The sequence below is a fragment of the Myxine glutinosa genome, chromosome 13, assembly GCF_964187855.1.
Source record: "Myxine glutinosa chromosome 13, kmMyxGlut1.1, whole genome shotgun sequence".
Classification (NCBI taxonomy): domain Eukaryota; kingdom Metazoa; phylum Chordata; class Myxini; order Myxiniformes; family Myxinidae; genus Myxine; species Myxine glutinosa.
Window position 1 is genome coordinate 2,281,857 of NC_136273.1, and position 26,581 is coordinate 2,308,437.

Consider the following 26,581-nt stretch of genomic DNA (forward strand, 5'->3'; position numbering starts at 1 on the left):
CTGGTCGCGAGCGCGTCCCGGGAGGAGCACCTGCTCCACCTCCGCACGCTCTTCGAACACCTGGGCCAGCATGGCCGAATCATCAACCCCGCCAAGTGCCGTTTCGGCGTCGCTACCATCGACTTCTTGGGGCACCGCATCACCAGGCACGGGGCCGTCCCTTTACCGGCCAAGGTGGAGGCGGTCAGGGATTTCCCACGGCCCCGCACGATCAAGGGGCTCCAGGAGTTCCTGGGCATTGTAAATTTTTACCACCGATTCGTGCCCCACATCGCCCAGCTCCTCCGCCCCTTGCACAAGGCCCTCCGGGGCAAGCCAGGCAAAGGTGACATCGCCTGGTCGGCGCCGATGACCGCGGCGTTTGCGGGCGCAAAGCTGCTGGAGGGTTCCGTCCCTGCGAGTTTAGTTTGCACGCTTCTGGCAGCGGATGACTTTACCCACCTCCTCGCCAGTTTCCCGGCCCTCACGCGGCCCACCTTCTCAGCGGTGGCCGTTAAACACGGGATGGAGCACCATATCCCCACGGTCGGGCCGCCGGTCTATGCCCGGGCACGCCGACTCGAGCCCATGAAGCTCGCGGTGGCGAAAGCGGAGTTCGCCACGCTGGAGCGGCTGGGGATCGTACGGCGCTCCAACAGCGCTTGGGCTTCTCCTCTGCACATTGTGCCGAAGCCCGGCGGAGGATGGCGGCCGTGCGGGGACTACCATCGGCTCAATGATGCCACCACCCCCGACCGCTACCCGGTCCCGCATATCCAGGACTTTTCCGCCCGGTGGGCAAACACGACCGTGTTTTCCAAGGTGGACCTCATCTGGGGCTACCACCAGGTCCCCGTCCAACCGGACGACGTCCCGAAGACGGCCATCATTACCCGTTTCGGCCTCTTCGAGTTCCTGAGGTTGCCTTTCGGGTTGAAGAATGCGGCCCATGCGTTCCAACGACTTATGGACAGCGTCTTGCGCGACTTACCTTTCCTGGTTGTCTACCTGGACGACATCCTAGTAGCGAGCGCGTCCCGGGAGGAGCACCTGCTCCACCTTCGCACGCTCTTCGAACGCCTGGGCCAGCATGGCCTAATCATCAACCCCGCCAAGTGCCGTTTCGGCGTCGCCACCATCGACTTCTTGGGGCACCGCATCACCAGGCACGGGGCCGTCCCTTTACCGGCCAAGGTGGAGGCGGTCAGGGATTTCCCGCGGCCCCGCACGATCAAGGGGCTCCAGGAGTTCCTGGGCATGGTAAATTTTTACCACTGCTTCGTGCCCCACGTCGCCCAGCTCCTCCGCCCCTTGCACGAGGCCCTCCGGGGCAAGCCGGGCAAAGGTGACATCGCCTGATCGGCGCCGATGACCGCGGCCTTTGCGGGCCCAAAGCTGGCCCTGGCCGACGCCACCATGCTGGCGCAGCCAGCGCCCGATGCACCGATCGCCCTCACCACCGACGTGTCGGACTACGCGGTGGGCGCGGTGCACGAGCAGTGGGTGCGTGGTGCTTGGCAACCGCTGGCGTTTTTTAGCCGGCAGATTCGCCCGCACGAACGCAGCTATAGCACCTTCGACCGCGAGCTGCTCGGGCTCCACCTGGCGGTCCGACACTTCCACCATCTGCTGGAGGGCCGCCCGTTCACGGCTTTCGTCGACCACAAGACCCTTGTGTTCGCGATGGCCAAGGTCGCCGAGCCATGGTCGGCACGGCAGCAGCGTCACCTCTCTGCCGTGTCCGAGTACACGACGGACATCCGTCACGTGGCGGGTAAAGACAACCCGGTGGCGGATTGCCTTTCACGGTCCGTCGTGCTCACGGTCCACCTCGGGGTCGACTATGCCCGGATGGCGGAGGACCAGACCGCCGACCCCAGCGTCCAGGCCTTGCGGACTGCCGTCACGGGCCTCTGCATCACCGAGGTGCCGTTCGACGCCGCGGGTGTGGCCCTCCTATGCGACGTCTCCCTCGGCCGGCCTCGCCCCATCGTGCCCGCTGGCTGGCGGCGCCCAGTTTTCGACGCCATCCAAGGTCTGTCCCACCCGGGCACGAAGGCATCCCAGAAGCTCGTCGCGGCGAAGTTCGTCTGGCATGGCCTCCGGAAGGACGTCCGCGACTGGGCCAGGACGTGCCTCGCGTGTCAGCGTGCAAAGGTCCACCGCCACACCCAGGCCCTGTTGGCCCCGTTTGCGGTGCCCGAGTGTCGGTTAGACCACGTGCACATCGACTTGGTGGGACCTCTGCCCCCTTGCGGGGGTTCACCCACCTCCTCACCATGGTGGACCGCACCACACGGTGGCCGGAGGCCGTCCCATTGGCAGCGACGTCTGCGGCTGATGTGGCGCAAGCCTTCATCGCCACTTGGGTTGCCCGGTTCGGTGCCCCCTCGGACATCTCGTCCGACCGCGGCCCCCAGTTCACCTCGGAGCTCTCGGCCGTGGTGGTGCAAGGGCTCGGGGTGAAACTACACCACACCACGGCCTACCACCCCCAGGCCAATGGCCTGTGCGAGCGCTTTCATCGCTCAATGAAGGCCGCGCTCCGGGCCAGCCTCCGCGACGGCGGCTGGGTCGACAGACTCCCCTGGGTCCTGCTGGGCCTCAGGACGGTGCCCAAGGACGACCTGCCCGCGTCCTCGGCGGAGCTGGTCTTCGGACAACCACTGCGGGTACCGGGTGAATTTATCCCCGACTCCACGGCTCCTTGGTCCACGGTGCAACAGCGCTCCACCCTTCAGGAGACCGCCCGGAGGTTCGCCCCGGTGCCGACGGCACACCACGGTTGCCCGCCTTCCCACGTCGCCCCGGAGCTTCGCACGGCAAAGTACGTCTTCATCCGGCACGACGCCCACCGGGCACCAATACGACCCCCGTACGACGGGCCCTTCCGCGTGCTGGAGACCGGGGACAAATTCTTCACCATCGACATCGGCGGTGCCCCGGATCGCATGTCCGCGGATCGCCTCAAGCCGGCCCACCTCGATCCGGACCACCCCCCGCAAGCAGCTCTGCCTCCGCGTCGAGGCCGCCCCCCCGGCGGTTGGACCCCCGGCACCCCCCAGCCCCGCCGTCCCGCTACCCCCCAGCCCTGCACCCATCGCCAGGGGGCGTTTCGGCCTGGTCATCCGGCTTCCCCGCAAACTCACCCTTCAGGTGCGCGGGAATTCTGGGGGGGCGCGTGTGGCGGGCACAAGGGGCAATAATTCCGCGCACCAGTGGGTGGCGCGAGCGTCCAGGCGGGGAGCGTAAGCACATGTCCCGCCTTTCGACCGATCGGCCACGCCCGGGGACTAGGCGTGGCCTCGGCACATATATGCGGGCTCTAAGCTCGAGCCTCGAGCCCGCCCAGTGCTGAAGTGCGAGCTTTGAATAAAGACGTTTTGATATACCAACGCGTTGTGGCCTACCTTTCTGGCAATCGAGTCGTGTGTGCGCAGCACCACAGATGTCCAAATGTCACACACGTCCATGCCGGTGGGATTCCCACGGATACCCCCACTAGTACAAAAACGAGCCGTGTCTGTCTGTCTGTTTGTTGTGTTATGACTTGAGAATGGATTAACGGATTTCAATAAATCAAACGACGACGGATTCGGGTAACTCCCGGCCGTGTTTGTGATCCCATTTTTTTTTATGGCGACATGGGACATGCGTGTCCAAACTGCAAATGCCAACACTGAGGGAGTTGGTTATCCCTGCATGGAGAGCAGCATCTCCGAGGAATCCTGTTTGTTTTTCTTCCCCCAGAGAGCAAAGCGACGGGTCTTCTATTCCAGAACCTACAATAACCATTTTTCCAAGGACGCTCCTGTTGCTTCAGTGGTGTGCGAAGTGCGATTTGCCAAAGTTCGTTTTCTTTTATTCTTTCACAACATTCACAAATATATATTTTTAAATGGCCATGAACAAAAAAGGGGATTCGCTGGATTTGGGTCTGGAGCCGAACGGAATTCCTTAAAGAGCCACATGTGTGGATCCCTGAAAGAGGGGGAAGCTGGAACACAACGGAAATCAACAACAGTGACAACAACAACAACAATAAAAGCAACAACAATGACAAAAACAATAATAAGAATGACAAAAATAACGACAACACCAACACGAGCCACGTGTGAAGGTGTTTCCATTGACATTTGTTGAAATATCGGATAATTCATCGTTTTTTCTTTTCTTTCCTTAAACGACCTTCCTTCCTGTGTCTGCTTCCCGTCAACCACTGATACGTCACTTCCGCCATTTCGCTGTGTCGTGGCCTTTCCTGGTGCTGGTGGTTTCGCGCTCTTTCCTTGCCTCAGTTCCTCGTTCTGGAATCATGGCGGATGCTCCGATCAAACCCTCCATTGACATCCGTCCTGCACGGGCGCTCAGAGCTCCCGGGACCCAGAAAGTGGCGAAAGGGGACGGAAGGGCTCACCTGGTCACCCCCGGAGACGTCATCACTGCAGACGCGGGATTCATGCGGTTTGTAGTTTTCACAGCTACCTTCCTTCACCTTACAGGGATTCATGCGGTTTGTAGTTTTCACAGCTACTTTCCTTCACCTTACAGGGATTCATGCGGTTTGTAGTTTTCACAGCTACCTTCCTTCACCTTACAGGGATTCATGCGGTTTGTAGTTTTCACAGCTACTTTCCTTCACCTTACAGGGATTCATGTGGTTTGTAGTTTTCACAGCTACTTTCCTTCACCTTACAGGGATTCATGTGGTTTGTAGTTTTCACAGCTACTTTCCTTCACCTTACAGGGATCCATGCAGTTTGTAGTTTTCACAGCTACTTTCCTTCACCTTACAGGGATCCATGCAGTTTGTAGTTTTCACAGCTACTTTCCTTCACCTTACAGGGATTCATGCGGTTTGTAGTTTTCACAGCTACTTTCCTTCACCTTGCAGGGATTCATGCGGTTTGTAGTTTTCACAGCTACTTTCCTTCACCTTGCAGGGATTCATGCGGTTTGTAGTTTTCACAGCTACTTTCCTTCACCTTACAGGGATTCATGCGGTTTGTAGTTTTCACAGCTACTTTCCTTCACCTTACAGGGATTCATGCGGTTTGTAGTTTTCACAGCTACTTTCCTTCACCTTACAGGGATTCATGCGGTTTGTAGTTTTCACAGCTACTTTCCTTCACCTTACAGGGATCCATGCAGTTTGTAGTTTTCACAGCTACTTTCCTTCACCTTACAGGGATTCATGCGGTTTGTAGTTTTCACAGCTACTTTCCTTCACCTTGCAGGGATTCATGCAGTTTGTAGTTTTCACAGCTACTTTCCTTCACCTTACAGGGATCCATGCGGTTTGTAGTTTTCACAGCTACTTTCCTTCACCTTACAGGGATCCATGCGGTTTGTAGTTTTCACAGCTACTTTCCTTCACCTTACAGGGATCCATGCAGTTTGTAGTTTTCACAGCTACTTTCCTTCACCTTACAGGGATCCATGCAGTTTGTAGTTTTCACAGCTACTTTCCTTCACCTTACAGGGATTCATGCGGTTTGTAGTTTTCACAGCTACTTTCCTTCACCTTGCAGGGATTCATGCGGTTTGTAGTTTTCACAGCTACTTTCCTTCACCTTGCAGGGATTCATGCGGTTTGTAGTTTTCACAGCTACTTTCCTTCACCTTACAGGGATTCATGCGGTTTGTAGTTTTCACAGCTACTTTCCTTCACCTTGCAGGGATTCATGCGGTTTGTAGTTTTCACAGCTACCTTCCTTCACCTTGCAGGGATTCATGCGGTTTGTAGTTTTCACAGCTACTTTCCTTCACCTTGCAGGGATTCATGCGGTTTGTAGTTTTCACAGCTACTTTCCTTCACCTTGCAGGGATTCATGCAGTTTGTAGTTTTCACAGCTACTTTCCTTCACCTTGCAGGGATTCATGTGGTTTGTAGTTTTCACAGCTACTTTCCTTCACCTTGCAGGGATTCATGCAGTTTGTAGTTTTCACAGCTACTTTCCTTCACCTTGCAGGGATTCATGCAGTTTGTAGTTTTCACAGCTACTTTCCTTCACCTTACAGGGATTCATGCAGTTTGTAGTTTTCACAGCTACTTTCCTTCACCTTACAGGGATTCATGCAGTTTGTAGTTTTCACAGCTACTTTCCTTCACCTTGCAGGGATTCATGTGGTTTGAAGTTTTCACAGCTACTTTCCTTCACCTTACAGGGATCCATGCAGTTTGTAGTTTTCACAGCTACTTTCCTTCACCTTGCAGGGATTCATGTGGTTTGTAGTTTTCACAGCTACCTTCCTTCACCTTACAGGGATTCATGCAGTTTGTAGTTTTCACAGCTACTTTCCTTCACCTTACAGGGATCCATGCAGTTTGTAGTTTTCACAGCTACCTTCCTTCACCTTACAGGGATTCATGCAGTTTGTAGTTTTCACAGCTACTTTCCTTCACCTTACAGGGATTCATGCGGTTTGTAGTTTTCACAGCTACTTTCCTTCACCTTACAGGGATCCATGCAGTTTGTAGTTTTCACAGCTACTTTCCTTCACCTTACAGGGATCCATGCGGTTTGTAGTTTTCACAGCTACTTTCCTTCACCTTACAGGGATTCATATGGTTTGTAGTTTTCACAGCTACTTTCCTTCACCTTACAGGGATTCATGCAGTTTGTAGTTTTCACAGCTACTTTCCTTCACCTTACAGGGATCCATGCGGTTTGTAGTTTTCACAGCTACTTTCCTTCACCTTACAGGGATTCATGCAGTTTGTAGTTTTCACAGCTACTTTCCTTCACCTTACAGGGATCCATGCAGTTTGTAGTTTTCACAGCTACCTTCCTTCACCTTACAGGGATTCATGCAGTTTGTAGTTTTCACAGCTACTTTCCTTCACCTTACAGGGATTCATGCGGTTTGTAGTTTTCACAGCTACTTTCCTTCACCTTACAGGGATCCATGCAGTTTGTAGTTTTCACAGCTACTTTCCTTCACCTTACAGGGATCCATGCGGTTTGTAGTTTTCACAGCTACTTTCCTTCACCTTACAGGGATTCATGCGGTTTGTAGTTTTCACAGCTACTTTCCTTCACCTTGCAGGGATTCATGCGGTTTGTAGTTTTCACAGCTACCTTCCTTCACCTTGCAGGGATTCATGCGGTTTGTAGTTTTCACAGCTACTTTCCTTCACCTTACAGGGATTCATGCGGTTTGTAGTTTTCACAGCTACTTTCCTTCACCTTACAGGGATTCATGCGGTTTGTAGTTTTCACAGCTACTTTCCTTCACCTTACAGGGATTCATGTGGTTTGTAGTTTTCACAGCTACTTTCCTTCACCTTGCAGGGATTCATATGGTTTGTAGTTTTCACAGCTACTTTCCTTCACCTTGCAGGGATTCATGCGGTTTGTAGTTTTCACAGCTACCTTCCTTCACCTTGCAGGGATTCATGCGGTTTGTAGTTTTCACAGCTACTTTCCTTCACCTTGCAGGGATTCATGCAGTTTGTAGTTTTCACAGCTACTTTCCTTCACCTTGCAGGGATTCATGCAGTTTGTAGTTTTCACAGCTACTTTCCTTCACCTTGCAGGGATTCATGCAGTTTGTAGTTTTCACAGCTACTTTCCTTCACCTTGCAGGGATTCATATGGTTTGTAGTTTTCACAGCTACTTTCCTTCACCTTGCAGGGATTCATGTGGTTTGTAGTTTTCACAGCTACTTTCCTTCACCTTGCAGGGATTCATGTGGTTTGTAGTTTTCACAGCTACTTTCCTTCACCTTGCAGGGATTCATGCAGTTTGTAATTTTCACAGCTACTTTCCTTCACCTTACAGGGATTCATATGGTTTGTAGTTTTCACAGCTACTTTCCTTCACCTTGCAGGGATTCATGCAGTTTGTAGTTTTCACAGCTACTTTCCTTCACCTTGCAGGGATTCATGCAGTTTGTAGTTTTCACAGCTACTTTCCTTCACCTTGCAGGGATTCATGTGGTTTGTAGTTTTCACAGCTACTTTCCTTCACCTTGCAGGGATTCATGCAGTTTGTAGTTTTCACAGCTACTTTCCTTCACCTTGCAGGGATTCATATGGTTTGTAGTTTTCACAGCTACTTTCCTTCACCTTGCAGGGATTCATGTGGTTTGTAGTTTTCACAGCTACTTTCCTTCACCTTGCAGGGATTCATGCAGTTTGTAGTTTTCACAGCTACTTTCCTTCACCTTACAGGGATTCATATGGTTTGTAGTTTTCACAGCTACCTTCCTTCACCTTGCAGGGATTCATGCAGTTTGTAGTTTTCACAGCTACTTTCCTTCACCTTGCAGGGATTCATGCAGTTTGTAGTTTTCACAGCTACTTTCCTTCACCTTGCAGGGATTCATGCAGTTTGTAGTTTTCACAGCTACCTTCCTTCACCTTACAGGTATTCATATGGTTTGTAGTTTTCACAGCTACTTTCCTTCACCTTGCAGGGATTCATGCAGTTTGTAGTTTTCACAGCTACTTTCCTTCACCTTGCAGGGATTCATGCGGTTTGTAGTTTTCACAGCTACTTTCCTTCACCTTGCAGGGATTCATGTGGTTTGTAGTTTTCACAGCTACTTTCCTTCACCTTGCAGGGATTCATGTGGTTTGTAGTTTTCACAGCTACCTTCCTTCACATTACAGGGATTCATGTGGTTTGTAGTTTTCACAGCTACTTTCCTTCACCTTGCAGGGATTCATGTGGTTTGTAGTTTTCACAGCTACTTTCCTTCACCTTGCAGGGATTCATATGGTTTGTTCTTTTCACAGCTACCTTCCTTCACCGTTCAGGGATTCATGTGGTTCGTAGTTTTCACAGCTACCTTCCTTCACCTTGCAGGGATTCATGTGGTTTGTAGTTTTCACAGCTACTTTCCTTCACCTTGCAGGGATTCATGCGGTTTGTAGTTTTCACAGCTACTTTCCTTCACCTTGCAGGGATTCATGTGGTTTGTTCTTTTCACAGCTACTTTCCTTCACCGTTCAGGGATTCATGTGGTTTGTAGTTTTCACAGCTACCTTCCTTCACCGTTCAGGGATTCATGTGGTTTGTTCTTTTCACAGCTACCTTCCTTCACCGTTCAGGGATTCATGTGGTTCGTAGTTTTCACAACTACCTTCCTTCACCTTGCAGGGATTCATGTGGTTCGTAGTTTTCACAGCTACCTTCCTTCACCTTTCACTGTTACAGGGATTCATGTTGTTCATAGTTTTCACAGCTACCTTCCTTCACCTTTCAGGGATTCATGTGGTTCATAGTTTTCACAGCTACCTTCCTTCACCTAACACTGTTGCAGGGATTCATATGGTTCGTAGTTTTCACAGCTACCTTCCTTCACCTTGCACTGTTGCAGGGATTCATGTGGTTCGTAGTTTTCACAGCTACCTTCCTTCACCTTACACTGTTGCAGGGATTCATGTGGTTCGTAGTTTTCACAGCTCCCTTCCTTCACCTTACACTGTTGCAGGGATTCATGTGGTTCGTAGTTTTCACAGCTACCTTCCTTCACCTCACACTGTTACAGGGATTCATGTGGTTCGTCGTTTTCACAGCTACCTTCCTTCACCTCACACTGTTACAGAAATTCATGTGGTTCGTCGTTTTCACAGCTACCTTCCTTCACCTCACACTGTTACAGGGATTCATGCAGTTTGTAGTTTTCACAGCTACCTTCCTTCACCTCACACTGTTACAGGGATTCATGTGGTTCGTCGTTTTCACAGCTACCTTCCTTCACCTCACACTGTTACAGAAATTCATGTGGTTCGTAGTTTTCACAGATACCTTCCTTCACCTTGCACTGTTACAGGGATTCATGCAGTTTGTAGTTTTCACAGCTACCTTCCTTCACCTCACACTGTTACAGAAATTAATGTGGTTCGTAGTTTTCACAGATACCTTCCTTCACCTTGCACTGTTACAGGGATTCATGTGGTTCGTATTTTTCACAGCTACCTTCCTTCACCTTGCACTGTTACAGGGATTCATGTGGTTCGTCGTTTTCACAGCTACCTTCCTTCACCTTTCAGGGATTCATGCAGTTTGTAGTTTTCACAGCTACCTTCCTTCACCTTGCACTGTTACAGGGATTCATGTTGTTTGTAGTTTTCACCGCTCCCTTCCTTCACCTTTCAGGGATTCATGCAGTTTGTAGTTTTCACAGCTCCCTTCCTTCACCTTGCACTGTTACAGGGATACATGTTGTTTGTAGTTTTCACAGCTACCTTCCTTCACCTTGCACTGTTACAGGGATTCATGTGGTTCGTATTTTTCACAGCTACCTTCCTTCACCTTTCAGGGATTCATGCAGTTTGTAGTTTTCACAGCTACCTTCCTTCACCTTACACTGTTACAGGGATTCATGCAGTTTGTAGTTTTCACTGCTACCTTCCTTCACCTTTCAGGGATTCATGTGGTTCATAGTTTTCTCCGCTCCCTTCCTTCACCTTGCACTGTTACAGGGATTCATGTGGTTCGTAGTTTTCACAGCTACTTTCCTTCACCTTGCAGGGATTCATGTGGTTTGTAGTTTTCACAGCTACTTTCCTTCACCTTGCAGGGATTCATATGGTTTGTAGTTTTCACAGCTACTTTCCTTCACCTTGCAGGGATTCATGCAGTTTGTAGTTTTCACAGCTACTTTCCTTCACCTTGCAGGGATTCATGCAGTTTGTAGTTTTCACAGCTACCTTCCTTCACCTTACAGGTATTCATATGGTTTGTAGTTTTCACAGCTACTTTCCTTCACCTTGCAGGGATTCATGCAGTTTGTAGTTTTCACAGCTACTTTCCTTCACCTTGCAGGGATTCATGCGGTTTGTAGTTTTCACAGCTACTTTCCTTCACCTTGCAGGGATTCATGTGGTTTGTAGTTTTCACAGCTACTTTCCTTCACCTTGCAGGGATTCATGTGGTTTGTAGTTTTCACAGCTACCTTCCTTCACATTACAGGGATTCATGTGGTTTGTAGTTTTCACAGCTACGTCCCTTCACCTTGCAGGGATTCATGCGGTTTGTAGTTTTCACAGCTACTTTCCTTCACCTTGCAGGGATTCATGTGGTTTGTAGTTTTCACAGCTACCTTCCTTCACATTACAGGGATTCATGTGGTTTGTAGTTTTCACAGCTACTTTCCTTCACCTTGCAGGGATTCATGCGGTTTGTAGTTTTCACAGCTACTTTCCTTCACCTTGCAGGGATTCATGTGGTTTGTAGTTTTCACAGCTACTTTCCTTCACCTTACAGGGATTCATGTGGTTTGTAGTTTTCACAGCTACCTTCCTTCACATTACAGGGATTCATGCGGTTTGTAGTTTTCACAGCTACTTTCCTTCACCTTGCAGGGATTCATATGGTTTGTAGTTTTCACAGCTACTTTCCTTCACCTTGCAGGGATTCATATGGTTTGTAGTTTTCACAGCTACTTTCCTTCACCTTGCAGGGATTCATATGGTTTGTTCTTTTCACAGCTACCTTCCTTCACCGTTCAGGGATTCATGTGGTTCGTAGTTTTCACAGCTACCTTCCTTCACCTTGCAGGGATTCATGTGGTTTGTAGTTTTCACAGCTACTTTCCTTCACCTTGCAGGGATTCATGCGGTTTGTAGTTTTCACAGCTACTTTCCTTCACCTTGCAGGGATTCATGTGGTTTGTTCTTTTCACAGCTACTTTCCTTCACCGTTCAGGGATTCATGTGGTTTGTAGTTTTCACAGCTACCTTCCTTCACCGTTCAGGGATTCATGTGGTTTGTTCTTTTCACAGCTACCTTCCTTCGCCGTTCAGGGATTCATGTGGTTCGTAGTTTTCACAACTACCTTCCTTCACCTTGCAGGGATTCATGTGGTTCGTAGTTTTCACAGCTACCTTCCTTCACCTTGCACTGTTACAGGGATTCATGCAGTTTGTAGTTTTCACAGCTACTTTCCTTCACCTTACAGGGATTCATGCGGTTTGTAGTTTTCACAGCTACTTTCCTTCACCTTACAGGGATTCATATGGTTTGTAGTTTTCACAGCTACTTTCCTTCACCTTACAGGGATTCATGCAGTTTGTAGTTTTCACAGCTACTTTCCTTCACCTTACAGGGATCCATGCGGTTTGTAGTTTTCACAGCTACTTTCCTTCACCTTACAGGGATTCATGCAGTTTGTAGTTTTCACAGCTACTTTCCTTCACCTTACAGGGATCCATGCAGTTTGTAGTTTTCACAGCTACCTTCCTTCACCTTACAGGGATTCATGCAGTTTGTAGTTTTCACAGCTACTTTCCTTCACCTTACAGGGATTCATGCGGTTTGTAGTTTTCACAGCTACTTTCCTTCACCTTACAGGGATCCATGCAGTTTGTAGTTTTCACAGCTACTTTCCTTCACCTTACAGGGATCCATGCGGTTTGTAGTTTTCACAGCTACTTTCCTTCACCTTACAGGGATTCATGCGGTTTGTAGTTTTCACAGCTACTTTCCTTCACCTTGCAGGGATTCATGCGGTTTGTAGTTTTCACAGCTACCTTCCTTCACCTTGCAGGGATTCATGCGGTTTGTAGTTTTCACAGCTACTTTCCTTCACCTTACAGGGATTCATGCGGTTTGTAGTTTTCACAGCTACTTTCCTTCACCTTACAGGGATTCATGCGGTTTGTAGTTTTCACAGCTACTTTCCTTCACCTTACAGGGATTCATGTGGTTTGTAGTTTTCACAGCTACTTTCCTTCACCTTGCAGGGATTCATATGGTTTGTAGTTTTCACAGCTACTTTCCTTCACCTTGCAGGGATTCATGCGGTTTGTAGTTTTCACAGCTACCTTCCTTCACCTTGCAGGGATTCATGCGGTTTGTAGTTTTCACAGCTACTTTCCTTCACCTTGCAGGGATTCATGCAGTTTGTAGTTTTCACAGCTACTTTCCTTCACCTTGCAGGGATTCATGCAGTTTGTAGTTTTCACAGCTACTTTCCTTCACCTTGCAGGGATTCATGCAGTTTGTAGTTTTCACAGCTACTTTCCTTCACCTTGCAGGGATTCATATGGTTTGTAGTTTTCACAGCTACTTTCCTTCACCTTGCAGGGATTCATGTGGTTTGTAGTTTTCACAGCTACTTTCCTTCACCTTGCAGGGATTCATGTGGTTTGTAGTTTTCACAGCTACTTTCCTTCACCTTGCAGGGATTCATGCAGTTTGTAGTTTTCACAGCTACTTTCCTTCACCTTACAGGGATTCATATGGTTTGTAGTTTTCACAGCTACTTTCCTTCACCTTGCAGGGATTCATGCAGTTTGTAGTTTTCACAGCTACTTTCCTTCACCTTGCAGGGATTCATGCAGTTTGTAGTTTTCACAGCTACTTTCCTTCACCTTGCAGGGATTCATGTGGTTTGTAGTTTTCACAGCTACTTTCCTTCACCTTGCAGGGATTCATGCAGTTTGTAGTTTTCACAGCTACTTTCCTTCACCTTGCAGGGATTCATATGGTTTGTAGTTTTCACAGCTACTTTCCTTCACCTTGCAGGGATTCATGTGGTTTGTAGTTTTCACAGCTACTTTCCTTCACCTTGCAGGGATTCATGCAGTTTGTAGTTTTCACAGCTACTTTCCTTCACCTTACAGGGATTCATATGGTTTGTAGTTTTCACAGCTACCTTCCTTCACCTTGCAGGGATTCATGCAGTTTGTAGTTTTCACAGCTACTTTCCTTCACCTTGCAGGGATTCATGCAGTTTGTAGTTTTCACAGCTACTTTCCTTCACCTTGCAGGGATTCATGCAGTTTGTAGTTTTCACAGCTACCTTCCTTCACCTTACAGGTATTCATATGGTTTGTAGTTTTCACAGCTACTTTCCTTCACCTTGCAGGGATTCATGCAGTTTGTAGTTTTCACAGCTACTTTCCTTCACCTTGCAGGGATTCATGCGGTTTGTAGTTTTCACAGCTACTTTCCTTCACCTTGCAGGGATTCATGTGGTTTGTAGTTTTCACAGCTACTTTCCTTCACCTTGCAGGGATTCATGTGGTTTGTAGTTTTCACAGCTACCTTCCTTCACATTACAGGGATTCATGTGGTTTGTAGTTTTCACAGCTACTTTCCTTCACCTTGCAGGGATTCATGTGGTTTGTAGTTTTCACAGCTACTTTCCTTCACCTTGCAGGGATTCATATGGTTTGTTCTTTTCACAGCTACCTTCCTTCACCGTTCAGGGATTCATGTGGTTCGTAGTTTTCACAGCTACCTTCCTTCACCTTGCAGGGATTCATGTGGTTTGTAGTTTTCACAGCTACTTTCCTTCACCTTGCAGGGATTCATGCGGTTTGTAGTTTTCACAGCTACTTTCCTTCACCTTGCAGGGATTCATGTGGTTTGTTCTTTTCACAGCTACTTTCCTTCACCGTTCAGGGATTCATGTGGTTTGTAGTTTTCACAGCTACCTTCCTTCACCGTTCAGGGATTCATGTGGTTTGTTCTTTTCACAGCTACCTTCCTTCACCGTTCAGGGATTCATGTGGTTCGTAGTTTTCACAACTACCTTCCTTCACCTTGCAGGGATTCATGTGGTTCGTAGTTTTCACAGCTACCTTCCTTCACCTTTCACTGTTACAGGGATTCATGTTGTTCATAGTTTTCACAGCTACCTTCCTTCACCTTTCAGGGATTCATGTGGTTCATAGTTTTCACAGCTACCTTCCTTCACCTAACACTGTTGCAGGGATTCATATGGTTCGTAGTTTTCACAGCTACCTTCCTTCACCTTGCACTGTTGCAGGGATTCATGTGGTTCGTAGTTTTCACAGCTACCTTCCTTCACCTTACACTGTTGCAGGGATTCATGTGGTTCGTAGTTTTCACAGCTCCCTTCCTTCACCTTACACTGTTGCAGGGATTCATGTGGTTCGTAGTTTTCACAGCTACCTTCCTTCACCTCACACTGTTACAGGGATTCATGTGGTTCGTCGTTTTCACAGCTACCTTCCTTCACCTCACACTGTTACAGAAATTCATGTGGTTCGTCGTTTTCACAGCTACCTTCCTTCACCTCACACTGTTACAGGGATTCATGCAGTTTGTAGTTTTCACAGCTACCTTCCTTCACCTCACACTGTTACAGGGATTCATGTGGTTCGTCGTTTTCACAGCTACCTTCCTTCACCTCACACTGTTACAGAAATTCATGTGGTTCGTAGTTTTCACAGATACCTTCCTTCACCTTGCACTGTTACAGGGATTCATGCAGTTTGTAGTTTTCACAGCTACCTTCCTTCACCTCACACTGTTACAGAAATTCATGTGGTTCGTAGTTTTCACAGATACCTTCCTTCACCTTGCACTGTTACAGGGATTCATGTGGTTCGTATTTTTCACAGCTACCTTCCTTCACCTTGCACTGTTACAGGGATTCATGTGGTTCGTCGTTTTCACAGCTACCTTCCTTCACCTTTCAGGGATTCATGCAGTTTGTAGTTTTCACAGCTACCTTCCTTCACCTTGCACTGTTACAGGGATTCATGTTGTTTGTAGTTTTCTCCGCTCCCTTCCTTCACCTTTCAGGGATTCATGCAGTTTGTAGTTTTCACAGCTCCCTTCCTTCACCTTGCACTGTTACAGGGATACATGTTGTTTGTAGTTTTCACAGCTACCTTCCTTCACCTTGCACTGTTACAGGGATTCATGTGGTTCGTATTTTTCACAGCTACCTTCCTTCACCTTTCAGGGATTCATGCAGTTTGTAGTTTTCACAGCTACCTTCCTTCACCTTACACTGTTACAGGGATTCATGCAGTTTGTAGTTTTCACTGCTACCTTCCTTCACCTTTCAGGGATTCATGTGGTTCATAGTTTTCTCCGCTCCCTTCCTTCACCTTGCACTGTTACAGGGATTCATGTGGTTCGTAGTTTTCACAGCTACTTTCCTTCACCTTGCAGGGATTCATGTGGTTTGTAGTTTTCACAGCTACTTTCCTTCACCTTGCAGGGATTCATATGGTTTGTAGTTTTCACAGCTACTTTCCTTCACCTTGCAGGGATTCATGCAGTTTGTAGTTTTCACAGCTACTTTCCTTCACCTTGCAGGGATTCATGCAGTTTGTAGTTTTCACAGCTACCTTCCTTCACCTTACAGGTATTCATATGGTTTGTAGTTTTCACAGCTACTTTCCTTCACCTTGCAGGGATTCATGCAGTTTGTAGTTTTCACAGCTACTTTCCTTCACCTTGCAGGGATTCATGCAGTTTGTAGTTTTCACAGCTACTTTCCTTCACCTTGCAGGGATTCATCCAGTTTGTAGTTTTCACAGCTACTTTCCTTCACCTTGCAGGGATTCATGTGGTTTGTAGTTTTCACAGCCACTTTCCTTCACCTTGCAGGGATTCATATGGTTTGTAGTTTTCACAGCTACCTTCCTTCACCTTGCAGGGATTCATGCAGTTTGTAGTTTTCACAGCTACTTTCCTTCACCTTGCAGGGATTCATGCAGTTTGTAGTTTTCACAGCTACTTTCCTTCACCTTGCAGGGATTCATGCAGTTTGTAGTTTTCACAGCTACCTTCCTTCACCTTACAGGTATTCATATGGTTTGTAGTTTTCACAGCTACTTTCCTTCACCTTGCAGGGATTCATGCAGTTTGTAGTTTTCACAGCTACTTTCCTTCACCTTGCAGGGATTCATGCGGTTTGTAGTTTTCACAGCTACTTTCCTTCACCTTGCAGGGATTCAAGTGGTTTGTAGTTTTCACAGCTACTTTCCTTCACCTTGCAGGGATTCATGTGGTTTGTAGTTTTCACAGCTACCTTCCTTCACATTACAGGGATTCATGTGGTTTGTAGTTTTCACAGCTACTTTCCTTCACCTTGCAGGGATTCATGTGGTTTGTAGTTTTCACAGCTACTTTCCTTCACCTTGCAGGGATTCATATGGTTTGTTCTTTTCACAGCTACCTTCCTTCACCGTTCAGGGATTCATGTGGTTCGTAGTTTTCACAGCTACCTTCCTTCACCTTGCAGGGATTCATGTGGTTTGTAGTTTTCACAGCTACTTTCCTTCACCTTGCAGGGATTCATGCGGTTTGTAGTTTTCACAGCTACTTTCCTTCACCTTGCAGGGATTCATGTGGTTTGTTCTTTTCACAGCTACTTTCCTTCACCGTTCAGGGATTCATGTGGTTTGTAGTTTTCACAGCTACCTTCCTTCACCGTTCAGGGATTCATGTGGTTTGTTCTTTTCACAGCTACCTTCCTTCACCGTTCAGGGATTCATGTGGTTCGTAGTTTTCACAACTACCTTCCTTCACCTTGCAGGGATTCATGTGGTTCGTAGTTTTCACAGCTACCTTCCTTCACCTTTCACTGTTACAGGGATTCATGTTGTTCATAGTTTTCACAGCTACCTTCCTTCACCTTTCAGGGATTCATGTGGTTCATAGTTTTCACAGCTACCTTCCTTCACCTAACACTGTTGCAGGGATTCATATGGTTCGTAGTTTTCACAGCTACCTTCCTTCACCTTGCACTGTTGCAGGGATTCATGTGGTTCGTAGTTTTCACAGCTACCTTCCTTCACCTTACACTGTTGCAGGGATTCATGTGGTTCGTAGTTTTCACAGCTCCCTTCCTTCACCTTACACTGTTGCAGGGATTCATGTGGTTCGTAGTTTTCACAGCTACCTTCTTTCACCTCACACTGTTACAGGGATTCATGTGGTTCGTCGTTTTCACAGCTACCTTCCTTCACCTCACACTGTTACAGGGATTCATGCAGTTTGTAGTTTTCACAGCTACCTTCCTTCACCTCACACTGTTACAGGGATTCATGTGGTTCGTCGTTTTCACAGCTACCTTCCTTCACCTCACACTGTTACAGAAATTCATGTGGTTCGTAGTTTTCACAGATACCTTCCTTCACCTTCTACTGTTACAGGGATTCATGCAGTTTGTAGTTTTCACAGCTACCTTCCTTCACCTCACACTGTTACAGAAATTCATGTGGTTCGTAGTTTTCACAGATACCTTCCTTCACCTTGCACTGTTACAGGGATTCATGTGGTTCGTATTTTTCACAGCTACCTTCCTTCACCTTGCACTGTTACAGGGATTCATGTGGTTCGTCGTTTTCACAGCTACCTTCCTTCACCTTTCAGGGATTCATGCAGTTTGTAGTTTTCACAGCTACCTTCCTTCACCTTGCACTGTTACAGGGATTCATGTTGTTTGTAGTTTTCTCCGCTCCCTTCCTTCACCTTTCAGGGATTCATGCAGTTTGTAGTTTTCACAGCTCCCTTCCTTCACCTTGCACTGTTACAGGGATACATGTTGTTTGTAGTTTTCACAGCTACCTTCCTTCACCTTGCACTGTTACAGGGATTCATGTGGTTCGTATTTTTCACAGCTACCTTCCTTCACCTTTCAGGGATTCATGCAGTTTGTAGTTTTCACAGCTACCTTCCTTCACCTTACACTGTTACAGGGATTCATGCAGTTTGTAGTTTTCACTGCTACCTTCCTTCACCTTTCAGGGATTCATGTGGTTCATAGTTTTCTCCGCTCCCTTCCTTCACCTTGCACTGTTACAGGGATTCATGTGGTTCGTAGTTTTCACAGCTACTTTCCTTCACCTTGCAGGGATTCATGTGGTTTGTAGTTTTCACAGCTACTTTCCTTCACCTTGCAGGGATTCATATGGTTTGTAGTTTTCACAGCTACTTTCCTTCACCTTGCAGGGATTCATGCAGTTTGTAGTTTTCACAGCTACTTTCCTTCACCTTGCAGGGATTCATGCAGTTTGTAGTTTTCACAGCTACCTTCCTTCACCTTACAGGTATTCATATGGTTTGTAGTTTTCACAGCTACTTTCCTTCACCTTGCAGGGATTCATGCAGTTTGTAGTTTTCACAGCTACTTTCCTTCACCTTGCAGGGATTCATGCGGTTTGTAGTTTTCACAGCTACTTTCCTTCACCTTGCAGGGATTCATGTGGTTTGTAGTTTTCACAGCTACTTTCCTTCACCTTGCAGGGATTCATGTGGTTTGTAGTTTTCACAGCTACCTTCCTTCACATTACAGGGATTCATGTGGTTTGTAGTTTTCACAGCTACTTTCCTTCACCTTGCAGGGATTCATGCGGTTTGTAGTTTTCACAGCTACTTTCCTTCACCTTACAGGGATTCATGTGGTTTGTAGTTTTCACAGCTACCTTCCTTCACATTACAGGGATTCATGCGGTTTGTAGTTTTCACAGCTACTTTCCTTCACCTTGCAGGGATTCATATGGTTTGTAGTTTTCACAGCTACTTTCCTTCACCTTGCAGGGATTCATATGGTTTGTAGTTTTCACAGCTACTTTCCTTCACCTTGCAGGGATTCATATGGTTTGTTCTTTTCACAGCTACCTTCCTTCACCGTTCAGGGATTCATGTGGTTCGTAGTTTTCACAGCTACCTTCCTTCACCTTGCAGGGATTCATGTGGTTTGTAGTTTTCACAGCTACTTTCCTTCACCTTGCAGGGATTCATGCGGTTTGTAGTTTTCACAGCTACTTTCCTTCACCTTGCAGGGATTCATGTGGTTTGTTCTTTTCACAGCTACTTTCCTTCACCGTTCAGGGATTCATGTGGTTTGTAGTTTTCACAGCTACCTTCCTTCACCGTTCAGGGATTCATGTGGTTTGTTCTTTTCACAGCTACCTTCCTTCGCCGTTCAGGGATTCATGTGGTTCGTAGTTTTCACAACTACCTTCCTTCACCTTGCAGGGATTCATGTGGTTCGTAGTTTTCACAGCTACCTTCCTTCACCTTTCACTGTTACAGGGATTCATGTTGTTCATAGTTTTCACAGCTACCTTCCTTCACCTTTCAGGGATTCATGTGGTTCATAGTTTTCACAGCTACCTTCCTTCACCTAACACTGTTGCAGGGATTCATATGGTTCGTAGTTTTCACAGCTACCTTCCTTCACCTTGCACTGTTGCAGGGATTCATGTGGTTCGTAGTTTTCACAGCTACCTTCCTTCACCTTACACTGTTGCAGGGATTCATGTGGTTCGTAGTTTTCACAGCTCCCTTCCTTCACCTTACACTGTTGCAGGGATTCATGTGGTTCGTAGTTTTCACAGCTACCTTCCTTCACCTCACACTGTTACAGGGATTCATGTGGTTCGTCGTTTTCACAGCTACCTTCCTTCACCTCACACTGTTACAGAAATTCATGTGGTTCGTAGTTTTCACAGCTACCTTCCTTCACCTTACAGGGATTCATATGGTTCGTAGTTTTCACAGCTACTTTCCTTCACCTTGCAGGGATTCATGCAGTTTGTAGTTTTCACAGCTACCTTCCTTCACCTTACAGGTATTCATATGGTTTGTAGTTTTCACAGCTACCTTCTTTCACCTCACACTGTTACAGAAATTAATGTGGTTCGTAGTTTTCACAGATACCTTCCTTCACCTTGCACTGTTACAGGGATTCATGCAGTTTGTAGTTTTCACAGCTACCTTCCTTCACCTTTCAGGGATTCATGCAGTTTGTAGTTTTCACAGATACCTTCCTTCACCTTGCACTGTTACAGGGATTCATGCAGTTTGTAGTTTTCACTGCTACCTTCCTTCACCTTTCAGGGATTCATGCAGTTTGTAGTTTTCACAGCTACCTTCCTTCACCTTACACTGTTACAGGGATTCATGCAGTTTGTAGTTTTCCCAGCTCCCTTCCTTCACCTAGTACACTGTTACAGGGATTCATGCAGTTTGTAGTTTTCACAGCTACCTTCCTTCACCGAGTACACTGTTACAGGGATTCATGCAGTTTGTAGTTTTCTCCGCTCCCTTCCTTCACCTTGCACTGTTACAGGGATTCATGCAGTTTGTAGTTTTCCCAGCTCCCTTCCTTCACCTAGTACACTGTTACAGGGATTCATGTTGTTTGTAGTTTTCTCAGCTACCTTCCTTCACCTAGTACACTGTTACAGGGATTCATGCAGTTTGTAGTTTTCACTGCTACCTTCCTTCACCTTTCAGGGATTCATGCAGTTTGTAGTTTTCACAGCTACCTTCCTTCACCTTGCACTGTTACAGGGATTCATGCAGTTTGTAGTTTTCACAGCTACCTTCCTTCACCTTGCACTGTTACAGGGATTCATGCAGTTTGTAGTTTTCACAGCTACCTTCCTTCACCTTGCACTGTTACAGGGATTCATGCAGTTTGTAGTTTTCTCAGCTACCTTCCTTCACCTTTCAGGGATTCATGTTGTTTGTAGTTTTCACAGCTACCTTCCTTCACCTTGCACTGTTACAGGGATTCATGCAGTTTGTAGTTTTCACAGCTACCTTCCTTCACCTTGCACTGTTACAGGGATTCATGCAGTTTGTAGTTTTCACAGCTACCTTCCTTCACCTTGCACTGTTACAGGGATTCATGCAGTTTGTAGTTTTCACTGCTACCTTCCTTCACCTTTCAGGGATTCATGCAGTTTGTAGTTTTCACAGCTACCTTCCTTCACCTTGCACTGTTACAGGGATTAATGTGGTTCATAGTTTTCACAGCTACCTTCCTTCACCTTTCAGGGATTCATGCAGTTTGTAGTTTTCACAGCTACCTTCCTTCACCTTGCACTGTTACAGGGATTCATGCAGTTTGTAGTTTTCACAGCTACTTTCCTTCACCTTGCAGGGATTCATGTGGTTCGTAGTTTTCACAGCTACCTTCCTTCACCTTACAGGGATTCATATGGTTCGTAGTTTTCACAGCTACTTTCCTTCACCTTGCAGGGATTCATGCAGTTTGTAGTTTTCACAGCTACCTTCCTTCACCTTACAGGTATTCATATGGTTTGTAGTTTTCACAGCTACCTTCCTTCACCTCACACTGTTACAGAAATTCATGTGGTTCGTAGTTTTCACAGATACCTTCCTTCACCTTGCACTGTTACAGGGATTCATGCAGTTTGTAGTTTTCACAGCTACCTTCCTTCACCTCACACTGTTACAGAAATTCATGTGGTTCGTAGTTTTCACAGATACCTTCCTTCACCTTGCACTGTTACAGGGATTCATGTGGTTCATATTTTTCACAGCTACCTTCCTTCACCTTGCACTGTTACAGGGATTCATGTTGTTTGTAGTTTTCTCCGCTCCCTTCCTTCACCTTTCAGGGATTCATGCAGTTTGTAGTTTTCACAGCTCCCTTCCTTCACCTTGCACTGTTACAGGGATTCATGTTGTTTGTAGTTTTCACAGCTACCTTCCTTCACCTTGCACTGTTACAGGGATTCATGTTGTTTGTATTTTTCACAGCTCCCTTCCTTCACCTTGCACTGTTACAGGGATTCATGTGGTTCGTATTTTTCACAGCTACCTTCCTTCACCTTTCAGGGATTCATGCAGTTTGTAGTTTTCACAGCTACCTTCCTTCACCTTACACTGTTACAGGGATTCATGCAGTTTGTAGTTTTCACTGCTACCTTCCTTCACCTTTCAGGGATTCATGCAGTTTGTAGTTTTCTCCGCTCCCTTCCTTCACCTTGCACTGTTACAGGGATTCATGCAGTTTGTAGTTTTCCCAGCTCCCTTCCTTCACCTAGTACACTGTTACAGGGATTCATGTTGTTTGTAGTTTTCTCAGCTACCTTCCTTCACCTAGTACACTGTTACAGGGATTCATGCAGTTTGTAGTTTTCACTGCTACCTTCCATCACCTTTCAGGGATTCATGCAGTTTGTAGTTTTCACAGCTACCTTCCTTCACCTTGCACTGTTACAGGGATTCATGCAGTTTGTAGTTTTCACAGCTACCTTCCTTCACCTTGCACTGTTACAGGGATTCATGCAGTTTGTAGTTTTCACTGCTACCTTCCTTCACCTTTCAGGGATTCATGCAGTTTGTAGTTTTCACAGCTACCTTCCTTCACCTTGCACTGTTACAGGGATTAATGTGGTTCATAGTTTTCACAGCTACCTTCCTTCACCTTTCAGGGATTCATGTGGTTCGTAGTTTTCACAGCTACCTTCCTTCACCTTGCACTGTTACAGGGATTAATGTGGTTCATAGTTTTCACAGCTACCTTCCTTCACCTTTCAGGGATTCATGCAGTTTGTAGTTTTCACAGCTACCTTCCTTCACCTTGCACTGTTACAGGGATTCATGCAGTTTGTAGTTTTCACAGCTACTTTCCTTCACCTTGCAGGGATTCATGTGGTTCGTAGTTTTCACAGCTACCTTCCTTCACCTTACAGGGATTCATATGGTTCGTAGTTTTCACAGCTACTTTCCTTCACCTTGCAGGGATTCATGCAGTTTGTAGTTTTCACAGCTACCTTGCTTCACCTTACAGGTATTCATATGGTTTGTAGTTTTCACAGCTACCTTCCTTCACCTCACACTGTTACAGAAATTCATGTGGTTCGTAGTTTTCACAGATACCTTCCTTCACCTTGCACTGTTACAGGGATTCATGCAGTTTGTAGTTTTCACAGCTACCTTCCTTCACCTCACACTGTTACAGAAATTCATGTGGTTCGTAGTTTTCACAGATACCTTCCTTCACCTTGCACTGTTACAGGGATTCATGTGGTTCATATTTTTCACAGCTACCTTCCTTCACCTTGCACTGTTACAGGGATTCATGTTGTTTGTAGTTTTCTCCGCTCCCTTCCTTCACCTTTCAGGGATTCATGCAGTTTGTAGTTTTCACAGCTCCCTTCCTTCACCTTGCACTGTTACAGGGATTCATGTTGTTTGTAGTTTTCTCCGCTCCCTTCCTTCACCTTTCAGGGATTCATGCAGTTTGTAGTTTTCACAGCTACCTTCCTTCACCTTGCACTGTTACAGGGATTCATGTTGTTTGTAGTTTTCACAGCTACCTTCCTTCACCTTGCACTGTTACAGGGATTCATGTTGTTTGTATTTTTCACAGCTCCCTTCCTTCACCTTGCACTGTTACAGGGATTCATGTGGTTCGTATTTTTCACAGCTACCTTCCTTCACCTTTCAGGGATTCATGCAGTTTGTAGTTTTCACAGCTACCTTCCTTCACCTTACACTGTTACAGGGATTCATGCAGTTTGTAGTTTTCACTGCTACCTTCCTTCACCTTTCAGGGATTCATGTGGTTCATAGTTTTCTCCGCTCCCTTCCTTCACCTTGCACTGTTACAGGGATTTATGTTGTTTGTAGTTTTCTCAGCTACCTTCCTTCACCTTTCAGGGATTCATGTTGTTTGTAGTTTTCACAGCTCCCTTCCTTCACCTTGCACTGTTACAGGGATTCATGTGGTTCGTATTTTTCACAGCTACCTTCCTTCACCTTACACTGTTACAGGGATTCATGTTGTTTGTAGTTTTCACAGCTCCCTTCCTTCACCTTGCACTGTTACAGGGATTCATGTGGTTCGTATTTTTCACAGCTACCTTCCTTCACCTTACACTGTTACAGGGATTCATGCAGTTTGTAGTTTTCCCAGCTCCCTTCCTTCACCTAGTACACTGTTACAGGGATTCATGCAGTTTGTAGTTTTCTCCGCTACCTTCCTTCACCTTGCACTGTTACAGGGATTCATGCAGTTTGTAGTTTTCACTGCTACCTTCCTTCACCTTTCAGGGATTCATGCAGTTTGTAGTTTTCACTGCTACCTTCCTTCACCTTTCAGGGATTCATGCAGTTTGTAGTTTTCACTGCTACCTTCCTTCACCTTTCAGGGATTCATGTTGTTTGTAGTTTTCACAGCTACTTTCCTTCACCTTGCACTGTTACAGGGATTCATGCAGTTTGTAGTTTTCACTGCTACCTTCCTTCACCTTTCAGGGATTCATGTTGTTTGTAGTTTTCACAGCTACCTTCCTTCACCTTGCACTGTTACAGGGATTCATGCAGTTTGTAGTTTTCACTGCTACCTTCCTTCACCTTTCAGGGATTCATGCAGTTTGTAGTTTTCACAGCTACCTTCCTTCACCTTACACTGTTACAGGGATTCATGCAGTTTGTAGTTTTCACTGCTACCTTCCTTCACCTTTCAGGGATTCATGCAGTTTGTAGTTTTCACTGCTACCTTCCTTCACCTTTCAGGGATTCATGTTGTTTGTAGTTTTCACAGCTACTTTCCTTCACCTAGTACACTGTTACAGGGATTCATGTTGTTTGTAGTTTTCCCAGCTCCCTTCCTTCACCTAGTACACTGTTACAGGGATTCATGTTGTTTGTAGTTTTCCCAGCTCCCTTCCTTCACCTTGCACTGTTACAGGGATTCATGCAGTTTGTAGTTTTCACAGCTACCTTCCTTCACCTTACACTGTTACAGGGATTCATGCAGTTTGTAGTTTTCACTGCTACCTTCCTTCACCTTTCAGGGATTCATGCAGTTTGTAGTTTTCACAGCTACCTTCCTTCACCTTACACTGTTACAGGGATTCATGCAGTTTGTAGTTTTCCCAGCTCCCTTCCTTCACCTAGTACACTGTTACAGGGATTCATGTTGTTTGTAGTTTTCCCAGCTCCCTTCCTTCACCTAGTACACTGTTACAGGGATTCATGTTGTTTGTAGTTTTCACAGCTACCTTCCTTCACCTAGTACACTGTTACAGGGATTCATGCAGTTTGTAGTTTTCTCCGCTCCCTTCCTTCACCTAGTACACTGTTACAGGGATTCATGTTGTTTGTAGTTTTCTCAGCTACCTTCCTTCACCTAGTACACTGTTACAGGGATTCATGTTGTTTGTAGTTTTCACAGCTACCTTCCTTCACCTAGTACACTGTTACAGGGATTCATGCAGTTTGTAGTTTTCTCCGCTCCCTTCCTTCACCTAGTACACTGTTACAGGGATTCATGTTGTTTGTAGTTTTCTCAGCTACCTTCCTTCACCTAGTACACTGTTACAGGGATTCATGTTGTTTGTAGTTTTCACAGCTACCTTCCTTCACCTAGTACACTGTTACAGGGATTCATGCAGTTTGTAGTTTTCTCCGCTCCCTTCCTTCACCTAGTACACTGTTACAGGGATTCATGCAGTTTGTAGTTTTCACTGCTACCTTCCTTCACCTTTCAGGGATTCATGCAGTTTGTAGTTTTCACAGCTACCTTCCTTCACCTTGCACTGTTACAGGGATTCATGCAGTTTGTAGTTTTCACAGCTACCTTCCTTCACCTTACACTGTTACAGGGATTCATGCAGTTTGTAGTTTTCCCAGCTCCCTTCCTTCACCTAGTACACTGTTACAGGGATTCATGTTGTTTGTAGTTTTCCCAGCTCCCTTCCTTCACCTAGTACACTGTTACAGGGATTCATGTTGTTTGTAGTTTTCACAGCTACCTTCCTTCACCTAGTACACTGTTACAGGGATTCATGCAGTTTGTAGTTTTCTCCGCTCCCTTCCTTCACCTAGTACACTGTTACAGGGATTCATGCAGTTTGTAGTTTTCCCAGCTCCCTTCCTTCACCTAGTACACTGTTACAGGGATTCATGTTGTTTGTAGTTTTCCCAGCTCCCTTCCTTCACCTAGTACACTGTTACAGGGATTCATGTTGTTTGTAGTTTTCACAGCTACCTTCCTTCACCTAGTACACTGTTACAGGGATTCATGCAGTTTGTAGTTTTCCCAGCTCCCTTCCTTCACCTAGTACACTGTTACAGTCATTCATGTTGTTTGTAGTTTTCCCAG

The 26,581-nt window shown here is 46.4% G+C and overlaps 1 protein-coding gene across 2 annotated transcripts in view; it reads left to right on the top strand.

The window, feature by feature from the left end:
* Positions 1-4,199: 4,199 nt before the first annotated feature.
* Positions 4,200-26,581, top strand: part of EXOSC2 (exosome component 2) — an 86,687-nt gene continuing 64,305 nt past the window's right edge. Inside the window, exon 1 of one of the 2 annotated variants that reach the window (XM_078766935.1) lies at positions 4,200-4,443. In XM_078766935.1, coding sequence (XP_078623061.1) covers positions 4,295-4,443 — 149 coding nt within the window. In that variant the 5' untranslated portion in view covers positions 4,200-4,294. The remainder of the gene's footprint in view (positions 4,444-26,581) is intronic. The other variant, XM_078766936.1, reaches the window with a different exon arrangement.